Raw genomic sequence first — 23,084 nt, 5'->3', positions numbered from 1 at the left:
CATCTGTTTAGGATCCATGGTATCCAGCTAGCTGAGATGCCATTTATTGGGACTTGTCATCGATACAGATGCCAAAGAAACTGTCTCATGCTATTATTAGCTATTGAATGGGTGAGTTGATTGTGTGTAGGTTCTTACCTTTTTTATTATTAGCTGTGGCAATATTTGATCCACTGACTTATGAATGGGTTTATGGGCTATTTTGATCTCTAATTTGTCAAACTACTATTTAATTATTACATATAGGTTTTGCAGTCGTACTTTACATGCTACTTAATAATAAAACTAAATATCATCTAAATTCTTTTTGGGTCAACCCAAACAAATGTTACATATTTAGACTTGTGAGTCGTGACTATATATGTCATCCGTTAGATACCACAATTTATAGATTTTTTTCCTCTTATGTAAATATAGTGCATGTGTGTCACTCTTTAATGATTGTCATTTGGTAATAAGTATTCGTAAGTTTGCTATACTAGAGTACTATTCTGTTCAAGTAGATGGGATTTCATCTTCTGAGTAGGTTTTAATTTGGGTATGCCTATTTGAGTTTCAAATTGCTATCTTCTGAATGTAGAAAGATAATATAAATATTTTATTATGTATATTCATGAGTTTGTACAAACAATGTGTAGCTATTGTGTGGTTGTGCATATCTTCATTGGATACTTAATAATAAAAAACTTGCCTTTTATGAAAATATACAGAGCCAGACTTTAAGTTTGCTACTAGGAGGGTATAATGATAATTCTTTATTGTTGATTGAGTCATTCCTTAAATAGGTACTCAAGGTGCAGATGTATATGGGGTTAAAAACCTGAAAAATTGAGTGGCTTTCATACAAAGAGCGTTGCGAGTTTTCAAACCATTGTTGGCATTATGGACACAATGTGGTAGAGTGCATCATATAGTGTGGATATTTGCAATTTTGTATAACGTTAGTGTTATGTTCATTTACATTTTAATTAAAACCATATTTAAGGGCTATCTTTGAACTCTATTATTCTATTTTGTAGTGCACACTTTTAAACCGTGTTATGATCTATGAAATATGTTTATCAGTATGTCAAATGTTATATTGATGCTAAAGAAACTTAATTTAGTAATTTGATTGATTTATGTTATGTAATTTTTTTTTTTTTTTTTTTTTTTTTTTTTTTTTTTTTTTTAAGATTGTTGTTCATACATGTTTATGCTTTATATTACTTTGCTAATCTGTTTATAGCCCCCGAAGAAATTTGACAAAAAATCATTTGATTCTTTGCTATAACAATCGAAAACCAAGTTATAAAAACTCCGTTTCTACTTTACTATATTTTTTTTTTAAAGAATCCCGTAAATTTGCGGGTCTTTAACTAGTACTCAATTAAAACAATCAAGTAGAACCAACTTTTAATAACATAGCATAGATAAGTTTTTAGTTCAGTCTTCCGGCTATAACAAATTCAGCCCTATGCAAATAAAAAAGAAAAACTACAACTCGGTCATGATTTAGAGAAAATGCACGGTCTTCAAATTAGACATTTTTCAACAAAGTTATGTGTATACAACACACAAGTATAGTTGCACTTGAAGCCACTAACCATTAAAAAAGAAAACAAAAGGAGGTAAAACACCTGACACGATACACTGCATAATATGCTCTTGTACATAATCAACAACCACATTTAGCACTCCTCAGATGGTTGACTCGGTTTTATAAAGTTAAACTCAGCGGTTCTCTCCTCAACTTTTAACCATGTTTCTAAATCTTTCGAATAAAAAATGGCCATATGAGTGGATACCGTCACTATCAAAGATCTCGAATGAGATAGGTCTATCTATCTATCCCAATGTATAGAATAGATAATATATTATATAATATATGATCCATGGTAATAGTTTCAAAGATAGACGTGTCACATAATCACACAAATAAGAAAATAAAGTGAGTGAAGGAGGAGTGACTATCAGGGATAAGCACGACGGAACAGACTCAAATGCTTAAGTATAGGCGTTTGGTTCGTGGGATTTCGTGGGATTTGGAGGGATTTGCATTTCAAATCCCATGAAATCCCATGTTTGGTTGAAGAATTTGGCTCGTGGGATTTGCATTTCAAATCCCTTGACATCCCATAGATGAAGGATTTGAAAATCCTTTGTATATATGAGGGATTTCGGGGTCACGTTTCGGGATAACGTTTCGGGTTCGCATTTCGGGTACGGGTTCGCGTATCACGATCGCATTCTCGTTTTGGATTCACGTTTCGATTTCGGGTTTTTATTTAGCGATCGCGTTCACGTTCGGGTTCGCATTACAAATTTGAGATTTGAAAACCTCGAACCAAACAGAAGATAGGATTTCAAATCCCAGAATTTCAAATCCCAGGATTTCAAATCTCAGGATTTCAAATCCTGTGGGATTTCAAATCCTGGGAATTGAAATCCACGAACCAAACGCCCCCTAGGAGTTCCTATGGAAAGAAAATAAGGCGTCAATAGTGCCGTCTAGCACCTTTTAGGTTTAGTCACGTCTTCCCATATAAGGAAGCAAAACCATAACACAAGAGAGAAGGCGTTCCTTCGTCATTTTATTAAGTATCTGTCAATAGAACAACATTCGTCCAGCATGAATTCTGGGTGTCACTCATTGATTGTTGATTGTAATGGAACTGGTAGATGTAAGTTGATTCATTCATTGTTTCAATTATTGGTGGGACTTGGTCCATGTTGTCGGTACCCCATTTCATTTGTGAGTTGTAAAAAACAATCTTGATTGAGTATTTTGTCTGCTATCGATGAGAAGACATTGATGTTTGCTAGTGTTGTTCCGTCCCTAAGTAACTGTTTATTTTTAATAGTTATTAACTAGTTAAAGACTCACGATTTCGTAATTTTTATTGAATAATGATATTTAAAGACAATTTTCAACCATGATAACACAAACAAACAATATAACATTCCAAAATTTCAAATGTACAAAAAGATAAATACAAAATCTCGTTCAAAATAAAGTAACAGACTTAAATTCAAAAGTAGTAGTAATCAACTGTTCGTATTTGATAATAGGTTCGACCTATAAAGTTGCAGGCGGTAATAATGCAACTTTTTTTTTTTTTTTATGTCTATAAGTCTTTTGTGTAGTTTCCCACATACTCATGCCATTAATCTTTTGAGATGGTCATGGATTATAAATAATGTCATAGTTCGTTGTCTTGTGGTGAGAATCCTTTATATCTCTGACAAAGTCTTTCCACGTAATTGGCCAGCCTGTGATCACTATTTTATATTTTGTTACAAATGTGTATATTTTAAAAAAAAAAAAATATTAAAAGCTTAAAAAAAATAAACTGACAACACATGTTAGTTGATCATAAAAAGGAAAAGGGTCACACCCTCAATTTAATGAATTAAAGCGAATATATTCTGCCTTTTTACCTTGTAACAATCTGGGTTCCAACATAATATTTCGCCATTCTAGTCTTCCTCTACCATATCCATCTTACCACATCAACATCCTGGAAAAACAAAAACCAAGATCGGTAGTAAGACAACATAAGCTAACACAAACACCCATTTATAATTTTAACATAGGTGAATATGTTGATATCTCATTATTTATAAAAATTTTATTAATCAATTCTAGAGATATCAATTACTTTTGAGCTATGTTTCCATCAAACAGCTCCAAGTAATAAATGTAACAAAAAATGTAGTAAACTACAGTTGGGGATTCACAAATGTACCACTGTATGCTTCGCTAACTATGCTACAACTTACAAGTAAAAGGGTGAATTTGGCCCACTTCCAGAATGACCAAACTAACATTACAGCGATGAGGTTTCTACCCATTTTGCAGCTACATTCATAAACTTGTAAGCCATATGTTAACTGATGAATAGTATAGTCCAGTATTTAAAAGTGTGATACAAGTTAGCAAATTACCTGAATATAGGTCATTGTCCATATGGATTCCTTAAGCAACTTACACCATATTTAATGTCTTTAGAGTTGGTATAATTAGCAAAGCCAAATGTTCCTAAAGCGTACGCTATTCGTCTCTTCAACACACTATTTTCCCCGATGGTCTTGGCTTCCTTTAAATGAGAAGTAAAAACTTCTTTATCGATCAGTATTTGTTTCCAATTTAGTAGGGAGTAATTATATAGTATGTTACTCATGTGTTGACGAAAACTAAAATCAAAAACAAAAAAATTATTCAGCGTGTGTTACGTAAGTACAACTGAAACATGTAGTGAAACTATAACACTTATAAACTTATCTGCATCTATACTTTCACCCATCTCCACTTCTGAATATTTTATCTTTTCCTCTCATATCATTTACACTGATCTTAAGTAAAACCCTATAGACTCTTTTGCAAAAATCTAAGTTTTTTACACACACCAAAACAACACCATTGGATAAGTCTAGGACACTGGAAACATACACACGTTTACAAAGTATAATTAAGATCATTACTACCCATCTCCTCTTTATATGTTCGAATCCAACCCAAAGTACCCATATAAACTGATATATGACACTCAAAAGTCATAGATTTAAGTAAAACCCTATAGACTCTATCGATTCCATTTACAAATAGCTCGTTTCTGTTTGGATATGATATTGTAATTTTTTGCAATGTTGAACCCGAAAATCATATGCTTTAAATAATGACGACTAATTTATGGAGGAGATGGATTAAGGATTTTTAAGAAGAAGAAGAAGAAAGAATAGTTGCAAAAGGATTGAGGACAAACTTATCAGAAGGACGGTGTGCATAGCTATTAGATCTGAATTCAAAATAGAACGATTAAATTATGGTCTGAAAACTGCAAAACTTATCAGTAGGGCGGTTTGCATGGCTAATCGTTACACGATGCTTCGTCCCGTGTAATTTAATTATGGGGCATTTCGGGAAATTAATAACAAAAAAGTTTATTTATTGGTGAATACGAGTATGGGATTAATATTGACCATTAGATTAGATGAAGGGGCTTGTGATGGTCATTTCATGATCTAAAGGCGGCTTTAAAGAAGGTTTTAGAAACATTTATTCACTAATTAGTATTATTGTCTTTTAAGGTATAGAGGGGATTGTGATATGTGCGTGTTAGAATAATATACTTGCTTAACATGCTCTGTAGTTTTGTTGATCTTCATGTGTGGAGCATTCCATCGTATCAAATACTGTATGTAATATCAAATTGATTACTTGCTTAATTGTATGTAATATCAAATTGCTTAATATGCTCTGTAGTTTTGTTGCTCTGTAGTTTTGTAATACTGTATGCAGCATGATCATTCCATAGGGCCAAAGATATTATGCTGCCGCTATATGGTTAGACGTGTCCACAGTAATAATGTTGATGTTGGGTGTTATACTATTGTGTTTTATTTATTTATTTATTTATTTATTTATTATTATTATTATTATTATTATTATTATTATTATTATTATTATTATTATTATTATTATTTATTTATTTATTTATTTATTTATTTATTTTATTTTTTGTTTTGAACAGCAAGTGTGATATTACAAGTATGCAAATCGTCTTTTGTGTTTTATCCGTTGCTATCTATATTAATGAAAACCTTAAATATGATTAAGTATAGTCTTATATCTAATGTTGTGCAAGTTCTAGGTATGAGATTTTAAGGTAAATCCAAACGTTGATGATTATATGTTTTGTTTACTCTTATAGTTGCACATACAATATATGGTAGGGACTATGAGCGCAAATTCTAGTACTATGTACTGATTACGTATACATGTTAAGCAGTTTAAAAAGTAGCTTTTCGGTAACATGTTCTTACTTGAGCTGAGGTTTATGAGGTCGATCGCCATTTTCGTTTTGTTTGCTTTGCCGACTTGGCCAGATGGAGCTAATGCTTTGTATGCACCCGATATAGTCTGTTGATAGTAGTACTGTTAGTGTTACTGATTATATAATGATTCTATTAATAATTATCTGGTTACACAAGTAATTACCCGAACTTTAAGGTAAAACAGCAATTAACAAAGTTTGTATACAACCCGACTGGCCTGATATGTTGCTAACCAGCGCTTTTGAAACTCAATTGTATACAAAACTGCAATTAACAAAAATAAGCAACCATTAAAACCACACATACTGCTAACAATAATGAAAATATCCAATATATATGTTAAAAAAAGACAATATCTAAATTTCAATGACACAAGATACTCTTATTGCTGATAATATTTAACATATATTAAAGTAAATGTACTAATAAAAATCAAGTATAAATCACGTAATCAATTCATGTTGGAATACACGGGCAACAATATCAGCTAGTTCAGCGGGAGTCAAATAACTATATCCAGCGATGAAACACATTACGGGCAGAGCATCAGGAAACACCTTACTTTCAAAATTGTGTATTAACCGCCAGGTCCCAATAATGACCGACCCCGGCATCAGAAAGCACCTTACGGGCAGTAATTTCAGTCCTGCACTCGTGGACGGAAAACCTATGAAAACTTGGTTTTGCAACATTCCCTTGCCAAACAAGGGCACACTCATTATTGGGTTTTTCATCATCATCATCATGATCTTCATATTCATTCTCTTCTTTCACAGCAGCAGCTGCCACCCAATTTATACGTTTTAACATCAACTTCTGATAACGTTTTATGGACTTGTTACCGCCTTCCACCACCACCACACAAACACCCTGAGACATAACAGCACAGCCAGAGAGCCGGTTTTCTTGGGCATTAACATCAACTTTATACCTTGTTTGAGGATGAGAAAGGTCATTATTAACTTTGTACACGGAAACTATTGTCTCGGGAGTATTATTATTATTCTTTTCATCAAAAAGTTTCCTTTCTTTCTTTTCACGTCTTTCAGCGGGTGTTAGCTTCCGTGCAATGTTTCTGTCAACATGGGCTTGTTCGCGTTCAGACGCAGCACTTCTTATCTCCATTTCAAGGCGAGTAGGGTCTTGGGTCGCTTCTGAACCAACAACTCTCATTAAATTGTTCATTTTGACTTTCGGTTTGGATGGTTCTAGAAGGCCTTGTCTGATCATTTCTTGACGGGTTTTCTCGGTAGCTAAGCGTCTCTGAGTGCGGAGTTTTTTGCGTTCTTTTTGGGTAAGCTTTAAGGGTTGAGGTGGTGGTGGAGTAGGTTCGGCTGGTGGCTGGATAGGACGGGGGTGTTCGACATATAATGTGACTTTTTCTTTCTTTACTTCTGTCATGTTTCCGTAGCTATCGAATTCTATAAGTGGTACGTCCCACCACTCATAATCAGGAATAGGATCCTTTGGCTTTTCTTTGAAAATAATTCTATCTGAAACCTCTATCAGATTTGGATTGATATCAGGTTCCGCCTCCGCCAAATGAGCTTGTTTTGCTCTAAACTCTCGTGCTTGTGCTTCTCCAAATTGACTCTTTAGCTTAATCATCTCAGCCTCCTTAGTCCATTTACCTTCTTCTACGAACTGAAAAGTCATCTTTTTAGGCCTTAAAAGTTTGACTTTATCTATTCCCATTTGAGGATCAAAGTGAGGATTTTTATGTGGGTCGACTTCCAATTCAGGTTTCAATATTTTGAAAGCATCTTTTTTCTGCTTGTTAATGTTAACCTTAAGGGTGGTCAAATTGTTTAACTTTGGTATATTCACCTGCACGTTCCCATGTTCATCCACTTCCCTTCCCAAATGATCCAAACAGAGGATGGGAGCCTTGGCAGGCTTGGGTTGTTGAAGAGTTGGCGGGAACATGTTAATAAGTATAATTCTTTTATTAACTCGTTCAACTATAGACATCTGACCAATTCTATCAGTGCTGGAGTTAATACCTTTGTTCAACATAGGGGTTTTCTTCATCTTCGCTGCAAGCTTCAGTAATGTGGCTTTCGCCTTAGAAATAGCATCTCGAGAGATACCACCACTCTTGCCAGCATCTGCACAAGTCCCGTTACTATTAACTCCTTCATTTTCATGTTTGCTAGAAAGGGGAGATACCTTAGAAGGAGGGTGGCGGCTGTTTGCACCACCACCATTGACCTTGGAACCACCAAACAATTCATCTTTAACTTCACTCTTCAATTTATCACCATTCAATTTCTCTTGCTTAATTCCATCATTGTCTAAATCAATTCCTTCTTTCTTATCTTCAAATCTCCTCCTCTTCTCTTCTCTATCAGCAGCAACTTTATCTTCAAATCGCTTCCGCTTTTTGCGTTCATCCAAAACCCTAATTCGTTTCTCCCGAGCCTCATAATACCTATCTTCATCATCAATATCATCATTCCTATCTTTCCGTTTATGATGATGTCGATCTTTGCTGGTTTCTCGGCCGTATGACTTCTCACGCTTCAATCGATCATCGATATCTTCCATTCTCTCGCCTTCGGAACGGCGACGGCAGCGATATTCACTGTCGGTGTCTCGGTATTTGGAGCGGTGTTGTTTCAATACCAAAGGAGATCGACTTTCTGAATCTTTGTGTTTCCGGCTGGATCGACTATCCATTGTGGTTAGGGTTTTGTGGGAATCGTTGTTTCAATACCAAAGGAAATCGGACTTTATATAGCTTTTAATTTTCCTCTCTTTTTTTCATATAAAAACGTAATCAGCAAGAAATAAAGATAAAATAAAACAAAGGAAGATTATTTTGTAGATGCGGAATTTTTTTTTAATTTTAAATAGTGAGAGAATAAAATAAAATAAAGCCATGTAAAAAGTGGCGCTCCTGTCGCTATTCAGCTCAGAATTTTCAGCACTATAAAAGGAAAGAGAGTAGGTCATTTTCAGAGAGCTGCAGTTTTTAGTCCGATTTTCACTTCCAAAACCCTAATTTCATCATCTATTGGAGTTTGAAGGTGAATTGAAGGAAGCAACCTCAAGTTCCATCATAGTTTAGCTCTAGATCTCCTTCTCTTTGTATTTTTGGGTTGTAATCTCCACCTTTCTTTCTCTATTTTGAACTAAATACTTGTAATAACTTAAGATGATGTTTATTATGTTTCTATGCTTATGATTAGTGTAATCTTAGCCATGCTTGGCTAATTTGTTTGTGTTTACTTATCTATGAATCTCTAATGCAAAGGATTTGCCCTAAATCAATTTAATAAAGTTGTTTGAATAATATACATGAGCAAGTGTTTTGTGTTAGCTATGAGGTCCATTTCTATGATTTGTTTTAGGTTTACTTTGATTACATAGATTGAGTAGCTCTCTTAGTGATTTGAGAAGTGAATGAATTTGTGCTTCAACACCTTAGGTAATCTAAACAACTAGATTAAGGATTTCAAGTGATTGTGTTCTTAGTCTATGTTGGTTTTCAAATGACCTTTATTCAACATAGTGGTGTTTGATTATCTTGAGTGATTTTGATAGTTGAAGGGTTTTAAGTGATTTCAACCCAAGCATAATCTCAATAACCACTCATACTTAACTTGTTCTTAGGATACAATGCTTATGTGAGTTTGCAAAGTGTAATTTGATTAAGGTTTGGTAGTGATGCTAAACAACTAATAGTTCAACAACTAATGTGCTATCAATTTGGGTGAAATGGGGCAATCCAAGCATTGAGAGGATTAGGTAAGTGAATACTCTTTTGTTAATTGATTTAGATCTCAATATTTAGTTACTTGTTACTTGTTGCTGGTTATAATTGCTAAGTTTAGGTTTGTTTATTTGAGCAAGTTTAGTTGATAGTTAAAATCAATCAACCCCCTCACCCCCAATCAAACAAACCCTAGGACAATTAATAGTTTCAATTATTCAACTTATACCGCTCTCTTGGGACGAACTTGAAACGAATACTTGCATTAAAGTACTATAATAACCGGGTTTTAGGTGCTCGATAGTTGTGTGTGCTTATTTGTATTATATGAATCTAGTATAAATTTTGAGGTTAATCAATGTATTGTGCAACACACATCACACTTTGTTGGCACTGCTGCCGGGGAGCGACGAGCTAAGTTGGGTATTTGATTTAAACTTTTAGTTGTTCGATCCCATCTGTAGCGACCCGACCAAATCATGTTTGACGGCGCCGTCTACTTAGGTCCCGTTACGTGGTCATAAGTCTTTAAGACAAAGTTTGACCAAAATATGTCGCCTTCATTTCATAATAAAGATTGTTCCCAAAGTTTACAAGAATTGTTCAACCAATAGTTAAGTTACAACGTTATAATACGAATGAAAACTAGGCGACACGGTTTAAAGTAAAGTCAAAAGACGCTCCATGAAATGCACATATACTCGACATCCAATGCAAGTATCAAATAATGAGCGGAAGCATGTATCATGTAACGTTCAAGGACCTGAGAAAAACATAGAAATCTGTCAACGAAAACGTTGGTGAAATCATAGGTTTAAGTAAGTAAGTACAAGTGAACCACAAGATTTGCATCAATGAAATAATAGTAATACATTCCAAAAGTTTGTTTCACGAGCACCCAATTATCAATGCTTAACATTTCCTTCCATTGAACCCCATCACTTAGTGCTAGAACATACACTGTTTCTCGAAAATATATTTCATTCGTAAACGGTAGCGAACCGTTTGAATGAGGGTTTGTCAAACCCATATGGATCCATACAACATAAGTTCTCGCTTACACCCGACAAGTGTAACTAATGATAATCGAATTGAGGATTTTGTTCTAAACTCGTATGTAGAATGTTTGTTTTTCCTGTACTTGTGTTCACTTAGTAAAGAAATGTTTATGTTTTCTCATCCCAAATGTAAGTTCAAAAAGAGTAAAAGTGGGACTATGATCTCACCTTGAGTGCAAGAGTTAATAAAGTACTTCAACAAGTAGACGCGTGCAAAGACAAAGCTAGTCTTGACCTAATCATATAGGTTGTATCAATAACGGTAAACACAAACGGTCAAAGATGTTCAATTAGTCCTATGGCTCGTTACGACTCGATTATGTAGCATGTGAATCAATTAGTCAAGTTTCATGCACGATACAAGTAACTAAGCATGTTAGAACGATCGTATAATTGTTTGGTTAAGTTTGACTAAAAGTCAAACTTGGTCAAAGTCAAAGTCAACGGGGTCGGATCGGGTGTCCGACAATTTTCTCATGATGAGAAATCATTTATGAGCAGAATGGCCAAGTTTCATGTTAATCGGAGTTACGGTTAAGCGGGAAACATTTTGTGAAAGGAAAAATAAAAACTAAAATGAGCTGGGCATATGCGCGGCGCGCAAAGGGTTGCGTGGCGCGCACCCAAGTGTAAATCCTGGTCAGAACTTAACCACGAAGGCAAACATCTGGGATTTCTAATTTTGCGCGGCGCGCGGGTATATGCGCGGCGCGCAATACCTGGGAAACATGCAGTTTGCAGAAAAAGACCAAGTCACGAACCAAAACTCAAATTAACCTATTTTATGAACCGAAAACATCCAAAATGTATACTATATGTCGTCGGAAAGGTAATTTGACAAGGAAAACAACTAAACACGTTTCATCAAGCAATTCAACACTTACACACCCCAAAACCGCATTTAAACGTCCATAATCAAAGTTCAAGTTCCAAATATGCATTTCATGATTCGGGCAACCAATTTACATGTATGATATGCCGTTTCCAAGGTAATCATACACACATTGCAACAAAATTCTCATCTACAATATTTCATAGCATTTGGTGCATCAAAAGTTCATCTAAAGCTTATCAAACCCTAATCCAAGTTCACAAAATCACTAATCATGTTCTTGGAGTTTCCTTAATCAACCTATACATCAAAACGAAGCTAATGATACTAGGAACACAATTAGAACATGCACTTTTAACATCTAACAACATATGATCATCCAAAATTCAAGAACAACACACCAAAATTCAAGTTCATGCTAGTTATATTAAAACAACGAGATCGAGCATACAAATTACATACACGACATCACAATGAGCCATAGACACTAACTAACACCATTTCAAGTCAAAAACACGAATTTAGAGAAATCTAGAGTTTTAGAAATGTTACCCAAACGAGATGAAGTTGGTACCAAAATGAAGAGGATGAAGAGAGGATCACGAATATGTAATTTATTTTGTTGTAAGCCTCCTAGATCGGATTTAGATGATGATTGAATGAATTTGGTTTTAAGTGTGTGTTCTTGCTAGAGAGAAAGAGAGAGATGGAGGTGGAAATGAATGGGTGAAAGGGGTTTGACCCTTTGACCTAGTCAAGGGTTTGATCCCTTGTCAAGTTTAGTCCCTCAACTTTCGTTCGGGTGCGGGAATTACCTAAACGAGATAATTTAAAACGCGTATCAACGGGAGATGTTATAAACATATAACGGACTTTATATTAGTATAACGGAAAAGTAAATGGAAAAAGGCGGGATGTTACATTACCTACTCCTTAAAAGAAATTTCGTCCCGAAATTTAAGTAGGCGTAGTAGTCGTTGTTTCTTCCTCGAGATCTTGCGTTTCCGAATTCACGAATAGATGAGGATACTTCCTTTGCATTTGATCTTGTCTTTCCCAAGTAAACTCGGGTCCTCTTTTGGCATTCCAACGAACCTTGACAATCGGGATTCGGCTTTGTTTCAATGTCTTGACGGAGGTGTCCACAATTTCAACCGGTTCCTCCACAAAATGAAGTTTGTCATCAATAGTAAGTTCTTCGAGAGGGATGACGATATCGGGTTCGGCAAGACACTTTTTCAAGTTAGATACATGGAAGGTAGGATGAACGGAGTTCAATTGAGGCGGAAGATCTAAACGATAAGCAACGGTTCCAATACGCTCCAAGATTTTGAAAGGACCAATATACCGCGGATTTAGCTTCCCGCGTTTCCCAAAACGGATTACACCTTTCCAAGGCGCGACTTTTAACATTACTCGGTCACCGACTTGAAATTCAAGATCGTTGCGTCGTTTGTCGGTATAGCTCTTTTGACGACTTCGGGCCGTCCTAAGCCTATCTCGGATTTGAACGATTTTCTCGGTGGTTTCGTGAATGAGTTCGGGTCCGGTGATTTGCACGTCGCCTACCTCGGCCCAACAAAGAGGTGAACGACATTTGCGGCCATATAGAGCTTCAAAAGGTGCGGCCTTTATACTCGCGTGATAACTATTATTGTAAGAGAACTCGGCGAGAGGTAAGTGCTTGTCCCAAGCTTTTCCGAAATCAACCACGCAAGCTCGTAACATGTCCTCTAAGGTTTGAATTGTACGTTCGCTTTGTCCATCGGTTTGAGGATGATATGCAGTGCTCATGTCTAAACGCGTTCCCAACGCTTCTTGCAATGTACGCCAAAATCTAGAAACGAAACGGCCATCTCGGTCGGAGATAATCGATAAAGGTACACCGTGTCGGGCTATGATCTCCTTAATGTAAAGTTGTGCAAGTTTCTCCATTTTGTCCGTTTCTTTCATGGCCAGGAAGTGTGCGGATTTGGTGAGACGGTCAACAATAACCCAAATGGTATCATAACCGCCCGTCGTTTTTGGTAGTTTGGTGATAAAATCCATCGTTATCCTTTCCCACTTCCATTGTGGGATCTCGGGTTGTCGAAGTAGTCCGGACGGTCTTTGGTGTTCGGCTTTGACTTTGGAACATGTCAAACACTTGGAAACATAAGTAGCTACGTCCCTTTTGATGTTCGGCCACCAATATAGCTGTTTAAGGTCGTGGTACATCTTATTGGCACCGGGGTGAATCGAGTATCGTGACTTATGGGCTTCATCTAAAATAAGGCTTCGTAGATCCCCATAACTAGGCACCCAAATTCTTCCGGCGAAATATCGGAGTCCGGTTTCTTTAACTTCGAATCGAGAGGTGAGGACGTTTAAGTGTTCGAGAGAGATGTTTTCATCCTTGAGAGCCTCATCTTGGGCTACCCGAATTTGGCTATTAAGGTTTGTGTGGATGGTGATGTTTAAGGCTCGGACACGAAGAGGCACCGCTCTTTCTTTTCGACTTAAGGCATCGGCTACTACATTTGCCTTCCCGGGATGGTAACGAAGCTCGCAATCGTAATCGTTTAAGGTTTCAATCCACCTTCGTTGTCTCATGTTTAGTTGCTTTTGATCGAAAATGTGTTGGAGACTTTTGTGGTCGGTAAAGATAGTACTCTTGGTTCCATAAAGATAGTGTCTCCACATTTTAAGTGCAAAGACGACGGCTCCGAGTTCGAGATCATGTGTCGTATAGTTTCGTTCATGAATTTTGAGTTGTCGAGAAGCATAAGCAATGACTTTCGTTCGTTGCATCAATACACACCCAAAACCATGTTTCGAGGCGTCGCAATATACAACAAAGTCATCATTGCCTTCGGGAAGTGACAAGATAGGAGCGGTGGTTAGCTTCGTTTTCAAGATTTGGAATGCGGACTCATGTTCGGTCGCCCAGATGAATTTCTTTCCCTTGTGAGTCAATGCGGTTAGAGGACGTGCAACCAAAGAGAAGTTTTCGATGAATCTACGATAGTACCCGGCGAGACCCAAAAATTGACGAATGTGAGTAGGAGTAGTAGGAGTCTCCCATTTACTAATGGCTTCGATTTTCGTTGGATCGACTTTAATACCTTGGTCACTTACAACATGACCAAGAAATTGAACTTCCTTTAACCAAAATTCACACTTGGAGAATTTGGCATAGAGTTGTTCTTGTCTTAAAAGTTCAAGCACAAGTCGGAGATGTTGTTCGTGCTCTTCTTCATTTTTAGAATAGATCAATATGTCATCGATGAACACAATAACGAATTTATCGAGATACGGTTTGCACACGCGGTTCATAAGATCCATGAACACCGCCGGTGCGTTAGTGAGACCAAATGGCATTACAAGAAATTCATAACTACCATAACGAGTTCGGAAAGCGGTTTTGGAGACATCTTCCCCCTTAACCCTTAATTGATGATAACCCGAGCGGAGATCGATTTTCGAATATACACAAGACCCTTGTAGTTGATCAAAGAGGTCATCGATGCGAGGAAGAGGATATCGGTTCTTAACCGTCAATTTATTTAGTTCACGATAATCAATGCACATTCGTAGGGATCCGTCTTTCTTTTTAACAAACAAAATCGGAGCGCCCCAAGGTGAATGGCTAGGTTGGATAAAACCTCGATCAAGTAGTTCTTGGATTTGACTTTGCAATTCTTGCATTTCAGATGGAGCGAGTCTATATGGTGCACGTGCTACGGGTGCGGCTCCCGGAATAAGATCGATTTGGAATTCAACCGGTCGATGAGGCGGAAGACCCGGCAATTCGTCGGGAAATACATCGGAATAGTCACTAACAATTGGCACATCATCGATATGCTTATCATCGGTCTCGACTTTCTTAACGTGGGCAAGGATCGCAAAACAACCCTTACGGAGTAGTTTTCTAACTTTAAGGCACGAAACGAGGTTGAGTCTGGTGCAACTCTTATCGCCATAAACAATCAAAGGTTCACCATTCTCGATAGGAATTCGGATTGCGTTAAGATCACAAAGGATGTGAGATTTCGTTTTGACTAACCAATTCATACCGATTATTACATCAAAGCTTCCTAGTTCCATGGGTATCAAGTCAATTTCAAATTCCTTACCCAAAATGTTTATCGTACACCCCCGGTAATATGTGTCGGCACTTAATAGTTTCCCGTTAGCCACTTCAATGGTATAAGTGGTATCTAATGGAAGAGGTGGAGTGCTAAAAGAATGAGTCAAAGTCTTGGATACAAAGCATTTATCGGCACCCGAATCGAATAAGCAAGAGACATAAGAATTGTTGAGAAGAAACGTACCTGTGACTAGTTCAGTGTCATCCCGGGCTTCCTCGGTGTTGATGTTGAAAGCTCGGCCGCACGTATTGGTGTTATCTTTCCTTTTCGGGCATGCATTTCTATAATGACCCGTTTGACCACATTCGTAACAAGTGCCCGTCTTTGGTGCATTGGGCCACTTTCGAGCAACGGGTGTGGCACTTTTACAATCGTTGGCCTTATGACCAACTCCTTGGCACCGGTGGCAAATTAACTTGCCACATTCACCAAAGTGATGTTTGTTGCATTTGTTGCAAAGAGGTAGATTCCCGGCATAACCCTTCTTGCCGTCGGAAGTGAAAGATTTCTTGGCAAAGTTGTTGTTGCTTGATTGGGGAGCTTCCCATTTTCTTTTGTTGCCGCCCGATTTATCCTCGGCCTTAGGTGCCGGAACTACGATTTCGTCAACCGTTTCAATTAGTTGGCGAGCCATGTTCATAGCGGCTTGATGAGTAGTGGGTTTGGATGACATCACCCCTTGTTTGATGCTTTTTGGAAGACCGAGCATGTAGAGCTCAATCCTTTGAGATTCGGGGTTAACAAGATTAGGACACATCAAGGATAGTTCGGCGAAGCGTTGATTATAAGCTTTAAGATCGTTTCCGACCGCTTTCAAAGCTCTTAGTTCTTCCTCAAGCTTTCGGGTTTCTTCGCGCGGAAAATATTCAACAATCATCTTTTCCTTTAGATCGGCCCAAGAGAGGGCATGAGCTTCATCGGTACCCACCGATTGAACATAGGTGTTCCACCATGTTAGAGCAATTCCGGAGAAAGTGTGAGTGGAGTATTTGACCTTGTCTTGGTCCCGACAACCGCTTATGCTAAAGACGGCTTCCGTTTGCTCAAACTATCGGGTGAGCACGACCGGTCCCCCGGTTCCATCAAAAGTGTGAGGTTTGCACCCCATGAAAGCTTTATAGGAGCATCCCTCGTTTGAGTTTCCGGCTCCATTGTTGTTGTTGTTGTTGTTGTTGTTGTGGTTGTTATTATTATTGTTGTTGGATGAGTGACCGGCCATGGCCGCATCTACGGCGGTAGCTATCATCCGTTCGAGAGCTTGTTCGGGAGTTTCATTGCGGCGTACACGACGAGGAGCCATTGTTCCTTCAAGACACAAGAATATCATTGATTAGTATTCTCAATAATACTAACCGTGATATAGAATAAAGATAAAGAGAAGTTTTTCCTCGACTCGCCTTAAATTCTTTATGCCATAATGTCGGAACGTTCATATGAGTCACCGTAATATAATCCCGGAAATTATATTACCCTGATTCATATGTGCATTCGACATCATTTCATATAGTCAAGGTGGCGCGTCAATCAAATTAAACAACGTGAGATTAAGATGAACTAAGAGTAGATATGAGTAGAAGCGTTCGAGTATAAATGCACAAGTAGTCAAGTAATTCCTACTTCAAGTCTATATGCCGGTTGTAGTCTAGACTCACCAATGTACCCTATGACTCGGGGTTGACACTAATGAACTCTAAATCCCTACAACCAACGCTCTGATACCATCTGTAGCGACCCGACCAAATCATGTTTGACGGCGCCGTCTACTTAGGTCCCGTTACGTGGTCATAAGTCTTTAAGACAAAGTTTGACCAAAATATGTCGCCTTCATTTCATAATAAAGATTGTTCCCAAAGTTTACAAGAATTGTTCAACCAATAGTTAAGTTACAACGTTATAATACGAATGAAAACTAGGCGACACGGTTTAAAGTAAAGTCAAAAGACGCTCCATGAAATGCACATATACTCGACATCCAATGCAAGTATCAAATAATGAGCGGAAGCATGTATCATGTAACGTTCAAGGACCTGAGAAAAACATAGAAATCTGTCAACGAAAACGTTGGTGAAATCATAGGTTTAAGTAAGTAAGTACAAGTGAACCACAAGATTTGCATCAATGAAATAATAGTAATACATTCCAAAAGTTTGTTTCACGAGCACCTAATTATCAATGCTTAACATTTCCTTCCATTGAACCCCATCACTTAGTGCTAGAACATACACTGTTTCTCGAAAATATATTTCATTCGTAAACGGTAGCGAACCGTTTGAATGAGGGTTTGTCAAACCCATATGGATCCATACAACATAAGTTCTCGCTTACACCCGGCAAGTGTAACTAATGATAATCGAATTGAGGATTTTGTTCTAAACTCGTATGTAGAATGTTTGTTTTTCCTGTACTTGTGTTCACTTAGTAAAGAAATGTTTATGTTTTCTCATCCCAAATGTAAGTTCAAAAAGAGTAAAAGTGGGACTATGATCTCACCTTGAGTGCAAGAGTTAATAAAGTACTTCAACAAGTAGACGCGTGCAAAGACAAAGCTAGTCTTGACCTAATCATATAGGTTGTATCAATAACGGTAAACACAAACGGTCAAAGATGTTCAATTAGTCCTATGGCTCGTTACGACTCGATTATGTAGCATGTGAATCAATTAGTCAAGTTTCATGCACGATACAAGTAACTAAGCATGTTAGAACGATCGTATAATTGTTTGGTTAAGTTTGACTAAAAGTCAAACTTGGTCAAAGTCAAAGTCAACGGGGTCGGATCGGGTGTCCGACAATTTTCTCATGATGAGAAATCATTTATGAGCAGAATGGCCAAGTTTCATGTTAATCGGAGTTACGGTTAAGCGGGAAACATTTTGTGAAAGGAAAAATAAAAACTAAAATGAGCTGGGCATATGCGCGGCGCGCAAAGGGTTGCGCGGCGCGCACCCAAGTGTAAATCCTGGTCAGAACTTAACCACGAAGGCAAACATCTGGGATTTCTAATTTTGCGCGGCGCGCGGGTATATGCGCGGCGCGCAATACCTGGGAAACATGCAGTTTGCAGAAAAAGACCAAGTCACGAACCAAAACTCAAATTAACCTATTTTATGAACCGAAAACATCCAAAATGTATACTATATGTCGTCGGAAAGGTAATTTGACAAGGAAAACAACTAAACACGTTTCATCAAGCAATTCAACACTTACACACCCCAAAACCACATTTAAACGTCCATAATCAAAGTTCAAGTTCCAAATATGCATTTCATGATTCGGGCAACCAATTTACATGTATGATATGTCGCTTCGAAGGTAATCATACACACATTGCAACAAAATTCTCATCTACAATATTTCATAGCATTTGGTGCATCAAAAGTTCATCTAAAGCTTATCAAACCCTAATCCAAGTTCACAAAATCACTAATCATGTTCTTGGAGTTTCCTTAATCAACCTATACATCAAAACGAAGCTAATGATACTAGGAACACAATTAGAACATGCACTTTTAACATCTAACAACATATGATCATCCAAAATTCAAGAACAACACACCAAAATTCAAGTTCATGCTAGTTATATTAAAACAACGAGATCGAGCATACAAATTACATACACGACATCACAATGAGCCATAGACACTAACTAACACCATTTCAAGTCAAAAACACGAATTTAGAGAAATCTAGAGTTTTAGAAATGTTACCCAAACGAGATGAAGTTGGTACCAAAATGAAGAGGATGAAGAGAGGATCACGAATATGTAATTTATTTTGTTGTAAGCCTCCTAGATCGGATTTAGATGATGATTGAATGAATTTGGTTTTAAGTGTGTGTTCTTGCTAGAGAGAAAGAGAGAGATGGAGGTGGAAATGAATGGGTGAAAGGGGTTTGACCCTTTGACCTAGTCAAGGGTTTGATCCCTTGTCAAGTTTAGTCCCTCAACTTTCGTTCGGGTGCGGGAATTACCTAAACGAGATAATTTAAAACGCGTATCAACGGGAGATGTTATAAACATATAACGGACTTTATATTAGTATAACGGAAAAGTAAATGGAAAAAGGCGGGATGTTACATTTTGTAAGGACTCGTCCTTACAAAATTTACTTTTATTGTTTTTATATATATTTGTATTGGAAAACCGTTTGTGTTTGTGTTGTTATTGAAGGTTAGGTACTTTGGTGTATGAAAAGGAGATCCCATAAGGATCAAGAGTTCACACATCCATTTTCCGACCCGAAAAAACACGTGCATGGGGTTTATAAGCGTAGAGAAGAACGAGATTTAAGAAAGTATTTTGAGGTTTTCCCATTTTGTTTGATAGATATGGACGGAGGAGAAGAGAGTAATCCGATTGCTCATGGTTTGTCGGTTAATGAAGAACAAGAAAACGATCTAAACGACACTCCAATGTGGAATGTTAGGTAGGTGGCACAAACGGTTGTGCCTCCGGCTATCACAAAACCACCAATTGGGGCCGATAACTGGAAGATCGAGGGTCACTGAGTATCTCAAACATATGGAGACTTTGCAGAAGTTGGTTGAACTTCAAGCTAATCTATGAGATAATGTGGAGAGGCTTACAATGATTGCCTCTCGCAATGAAATTCGTTCGATCAACATCTGCAGAAATCAACTTAGCTCGGATCCTGGTGCTAATCTCTCTGTTGCTGATGCTTTATGGAATCATCAAGTCCTTTCACATGAAAGTTATAGTATGAGATAGTTGTTCGCTCTGCTTCTACTTCCCAGCTTGATGATGTCAAAAAGAGGGAGAAAAAGCGTAAAATAAAAAACAACTTATGGGGAGCATGAATATCTGCTAGAGCAAAGAGTTCCGTTGTCTCTAAAACAACAGAATAATCAATTAGGAGAAAGCATGAACACATAACAAGAAGAAAGCTGATTTGGGTGCTGCCTTCGACACTCAATTCAATTAATATTACATGGAAGAGAAATGTAAAGATAATTGACCGAATGAATCTGATTGCTGACCAGGTTAAAATAAAGGATGTATGTGCTATGTTAAAAAGACATCCGAAACAGCAGAGGAAGAGAGAGGCTAACTTTCAGGTCCTGTTAGAAAAGAAGAAGGCTAAGCTATATGTTGAGAGAGATGAAAGAATCAAAGAGCTCAAGCAAAAGAAGTAAAAGCATATTTGAAATCCAATTTATCTCATGAAGAAAATAGTGCTATCTTCAAAAGGTGGCTCTTCTCCAGCATAAATAAATGAGCAACCGAGTCAACAACCACAATAGAACAACCAGCACAATAACAACAACAACAAACTGAACAACCAGTAGAGGCTAGTCGGCCCTCTGCTGAGGAACAAGTACACCCATCCTAGACACACCATCTGCTATTGAAGGGAAACAATCTTGTAACGACCCTACTTTATCTGTTACTATCGTTATTTGTCCGTTAAATATTTGACAGTGATTACATATAACTTTATGTGTTTAATTGATTTAAATGCATACATGATCCTAGTGGATTACTTGAATTAATATGTTTATATTAATTGATGAACTTGTTTCGGATAACGAAATACCTAGAAAACGACACGATTAAGATAATCGCCTAGAAAGCTTTTCAGTTTACGAACTCAGAGAAACGATAAAATAATTATTTTTAATAATTATTAACTTTATGAAAAACTTAATTAATTTATTATTTATTTATAGAATTAAACTCGGTGATTGCGCTTCAATGACCGGTTAATGTTCCGGAGACCCGGTACGATTAACGGCACTCGAAACGGACCACACGAGTACATGTAAATGACCACAAGAGCCCGAGACCCACCCTAGTGGGCCCATTCGGCCGAACCCCCCTCCACTCACCCCTTGTTGGACTAAATTGGCTTATTGGGTCATTATATGGGTAAGTTAAGGCCCTAATGTAAATTATTGATAGATAAAACACTGTATGAGCTATCTCTAAACACAACCTAATCGAATTTTTGCTCTCTCCCTCTCCCCTTTGCTTGTCGACCTCAGCCCCTACGAACACCATCATCAAAAGTTGTTGTTTGCTAAAACTTTGTGCATAAAGATTGTTGCTTTGATCGTTCTACACACTCTAGCATCAATCAATTTGTGTTTTAAGGTATAATCACTAAACCTAATTTTTTTAGATTATATTTTTATGCAATTACATAATGTATTGGTGTCTAGTGCTCAATTGATTGTAATTATAGTTGTTGTTAGTCGTTATTTTGAGCGATTGTTGTGTGTCGTGTGAATCACGAATTTGATTGCTATGAATCTGACTAAATGAGTTTATGTACTGATCTTATAATGAATCTAGATGGATAGATCTCGAAAAATTAATAAATTTGGACTTTGAATTTGCGTATTTTCGTTACCGTATGCTTAAGTTATGATCAATTGAAGTTTTGATTAGGTTTTGCATACAATACGAATTTTCTGGTAATTGTGCTTTATGAATTAGCCATTGAAATGATAATCATTGAATTCCTTGTTAAAAATCACTCAAGTTGGACTTAAAAAATGTGTCAAAAGGTTTTGTATTGCTCTCGGTATGACTAAATAAAAATTGGTGTTTTGTATTGAGCTGAAACTGTTTTCATAGGCACGAGAAATGACCTCACATGAACTAGGAATTTTTTGAGATTTTGATCTTCTGGAATATGCGTTTTTAGATGTTCCTAAGCATATTTCATTTGCATCCTAGCTTCTGAAAGCGTAGTTTTCTATGTGTTATATGCATCACCAAATGACATGTCTGATTGTTGTCTAAAACGGAAGGTCTAACATTAATGAATAAACAATACAATTGGCTTGATTAAAGTCTTTGGTTATTTTATCACTATAAATTTGGAGTGTCTAGAGTCATCTTCAATTGGCCGTTCGTTAAAATCTATTTTCAATATTAAATGAGAATTTTTCTAAAACTGCTGCGCGTGCTGAAACTGTTTTGGTAAACCTTAACTAGACCCTTTCTGAAACCCGACTTGTAGACATTGTATGAGGGCCGGGTTAGACTTTTTGGAATCGCTTTTTAGTCTAGTTATGATCTGGAGTTTTTCATATTGTCATGATTTATGTGCTATGAATTATGCTCGTTGTTTGTAAGATGTGCGTAAATTCGATGCCATGCAACAAACTGTGTACGTGTAATTGACGAATTATGAGCTAGAACATGTTAATTGACTTAGGATTGACATGTTGACCAAGATTTCTCGGCCTACTGAGATAATTGACTTTATTTGACCACTTTGACCGAGTTGACTTTTGGTTTGACTTTGGTTGACTTTTGTTGACTTGCGTGTACTAGTTGACTTTTGCTTGCTTATTGAGTCGGTTTGAGCACTAAGACTATGCGTACACTATGGGTTGACATAGTGTGACCTAAGTATTTACTTAAGGTGACCTATTTGACTAGGTTGCGTTTTACGGTCGTGATCTTCCGACTACCGTACGGCTTTACTATGAAGTTTTACAGTGCTTTGCTAAGGTGAGTCTACAATCCCTACTACTTTTTACATGGGATGAGATAACATGCTATT

The 23,084-nt window shown here is 37.2% G+C and overlaps 2 protein-coding genes across 8 annotated transcripts; both read right to left on the bottom strand.

The window, feature by feature from the left end:
• Positions 1-2,919: 2,919 nt before the first annotated feature.
• LOC139846738 (uncharacterized) lies at positions 2,920-8,553 on the bottom strand. 7 transcript variants are annotated; one of them, XM_071836227.1, is made up of 7 exons: positions 7,821-8,553; positions 5,981-6,081; positions 5,806-5,902; positions 3,928-4,176; positions 3,763-3,841; positions 3,421-3,500; positions 2,920-3,261 (listed from the first exon to the last, which is right to left on the bottom strand). In XM_071836227.1, exons 1-2 carry the CDS (start codon positions 8,494-8,496, stop codon positions 6,005-6,007), a joined length of 753 nt encoding a protein of 250 aa, XP_071692328.1. In that variant the 5' UTR covers positions 8,497-8,553; the 3' UTR covers positions 2,920-3,261; positions 3,421-3,500; positions 3,763-3,841; positions 3,928-4,176; positions 5,806-5,902; positions 5,981-6,004. The 7 variants fall into 7 exon arrangements, with proteins under 7 accessions (XP_071692328.1, XP_071692327.1, XP_071692326.1 ...); XM_071836226.1 differs by having other exon boundaries at positions 3,763-3,854; positions 3,928-4,079; XM_071836225.1 differs by having other exon boundaries at positions 3,928-4,079.
• LOC139846737 (protein RDM16) lies at positions 6,107-7,276 on the bottom strand. The gene has a single exon (XM_071836224.1). It carries the CDS (start codon positions 7,216-7,218, stop codon positions 6,382-6,384), a length of 837 nt encoding a protein of 278 aa, XP_071692325.1. The 5' UTR covers positions 7,219-7,276; the 3' UTR covers positions 6,107-6,381.
• Positions 8,554-23,084: the final 14,531 nt, after the last annotated feature.

The sequence above is a fragment of the Rutidosis leptorrhynchoides genome, chromosome 5 (assembly GCF_046630445.1).
Source record: "Rutidosis leptorrhynchoides isolate AG116_Rl617_1_P2 chromosome 5, CSIRO_AGI_Rlap_v1, whole genome shotgun sequence".
NCBI lineage: Eukaryota > Viridiplantae > Streptophyta > Magnoliopsida > Asterales > Asteraceae > Rutidosis > Rutidosis leptorrhynchoides.
The sequence above is the reverse complement of the archived record's forward strand: the minus strand, read 5'-3'. Positions and strand labels throughout refer to the sequence as shown.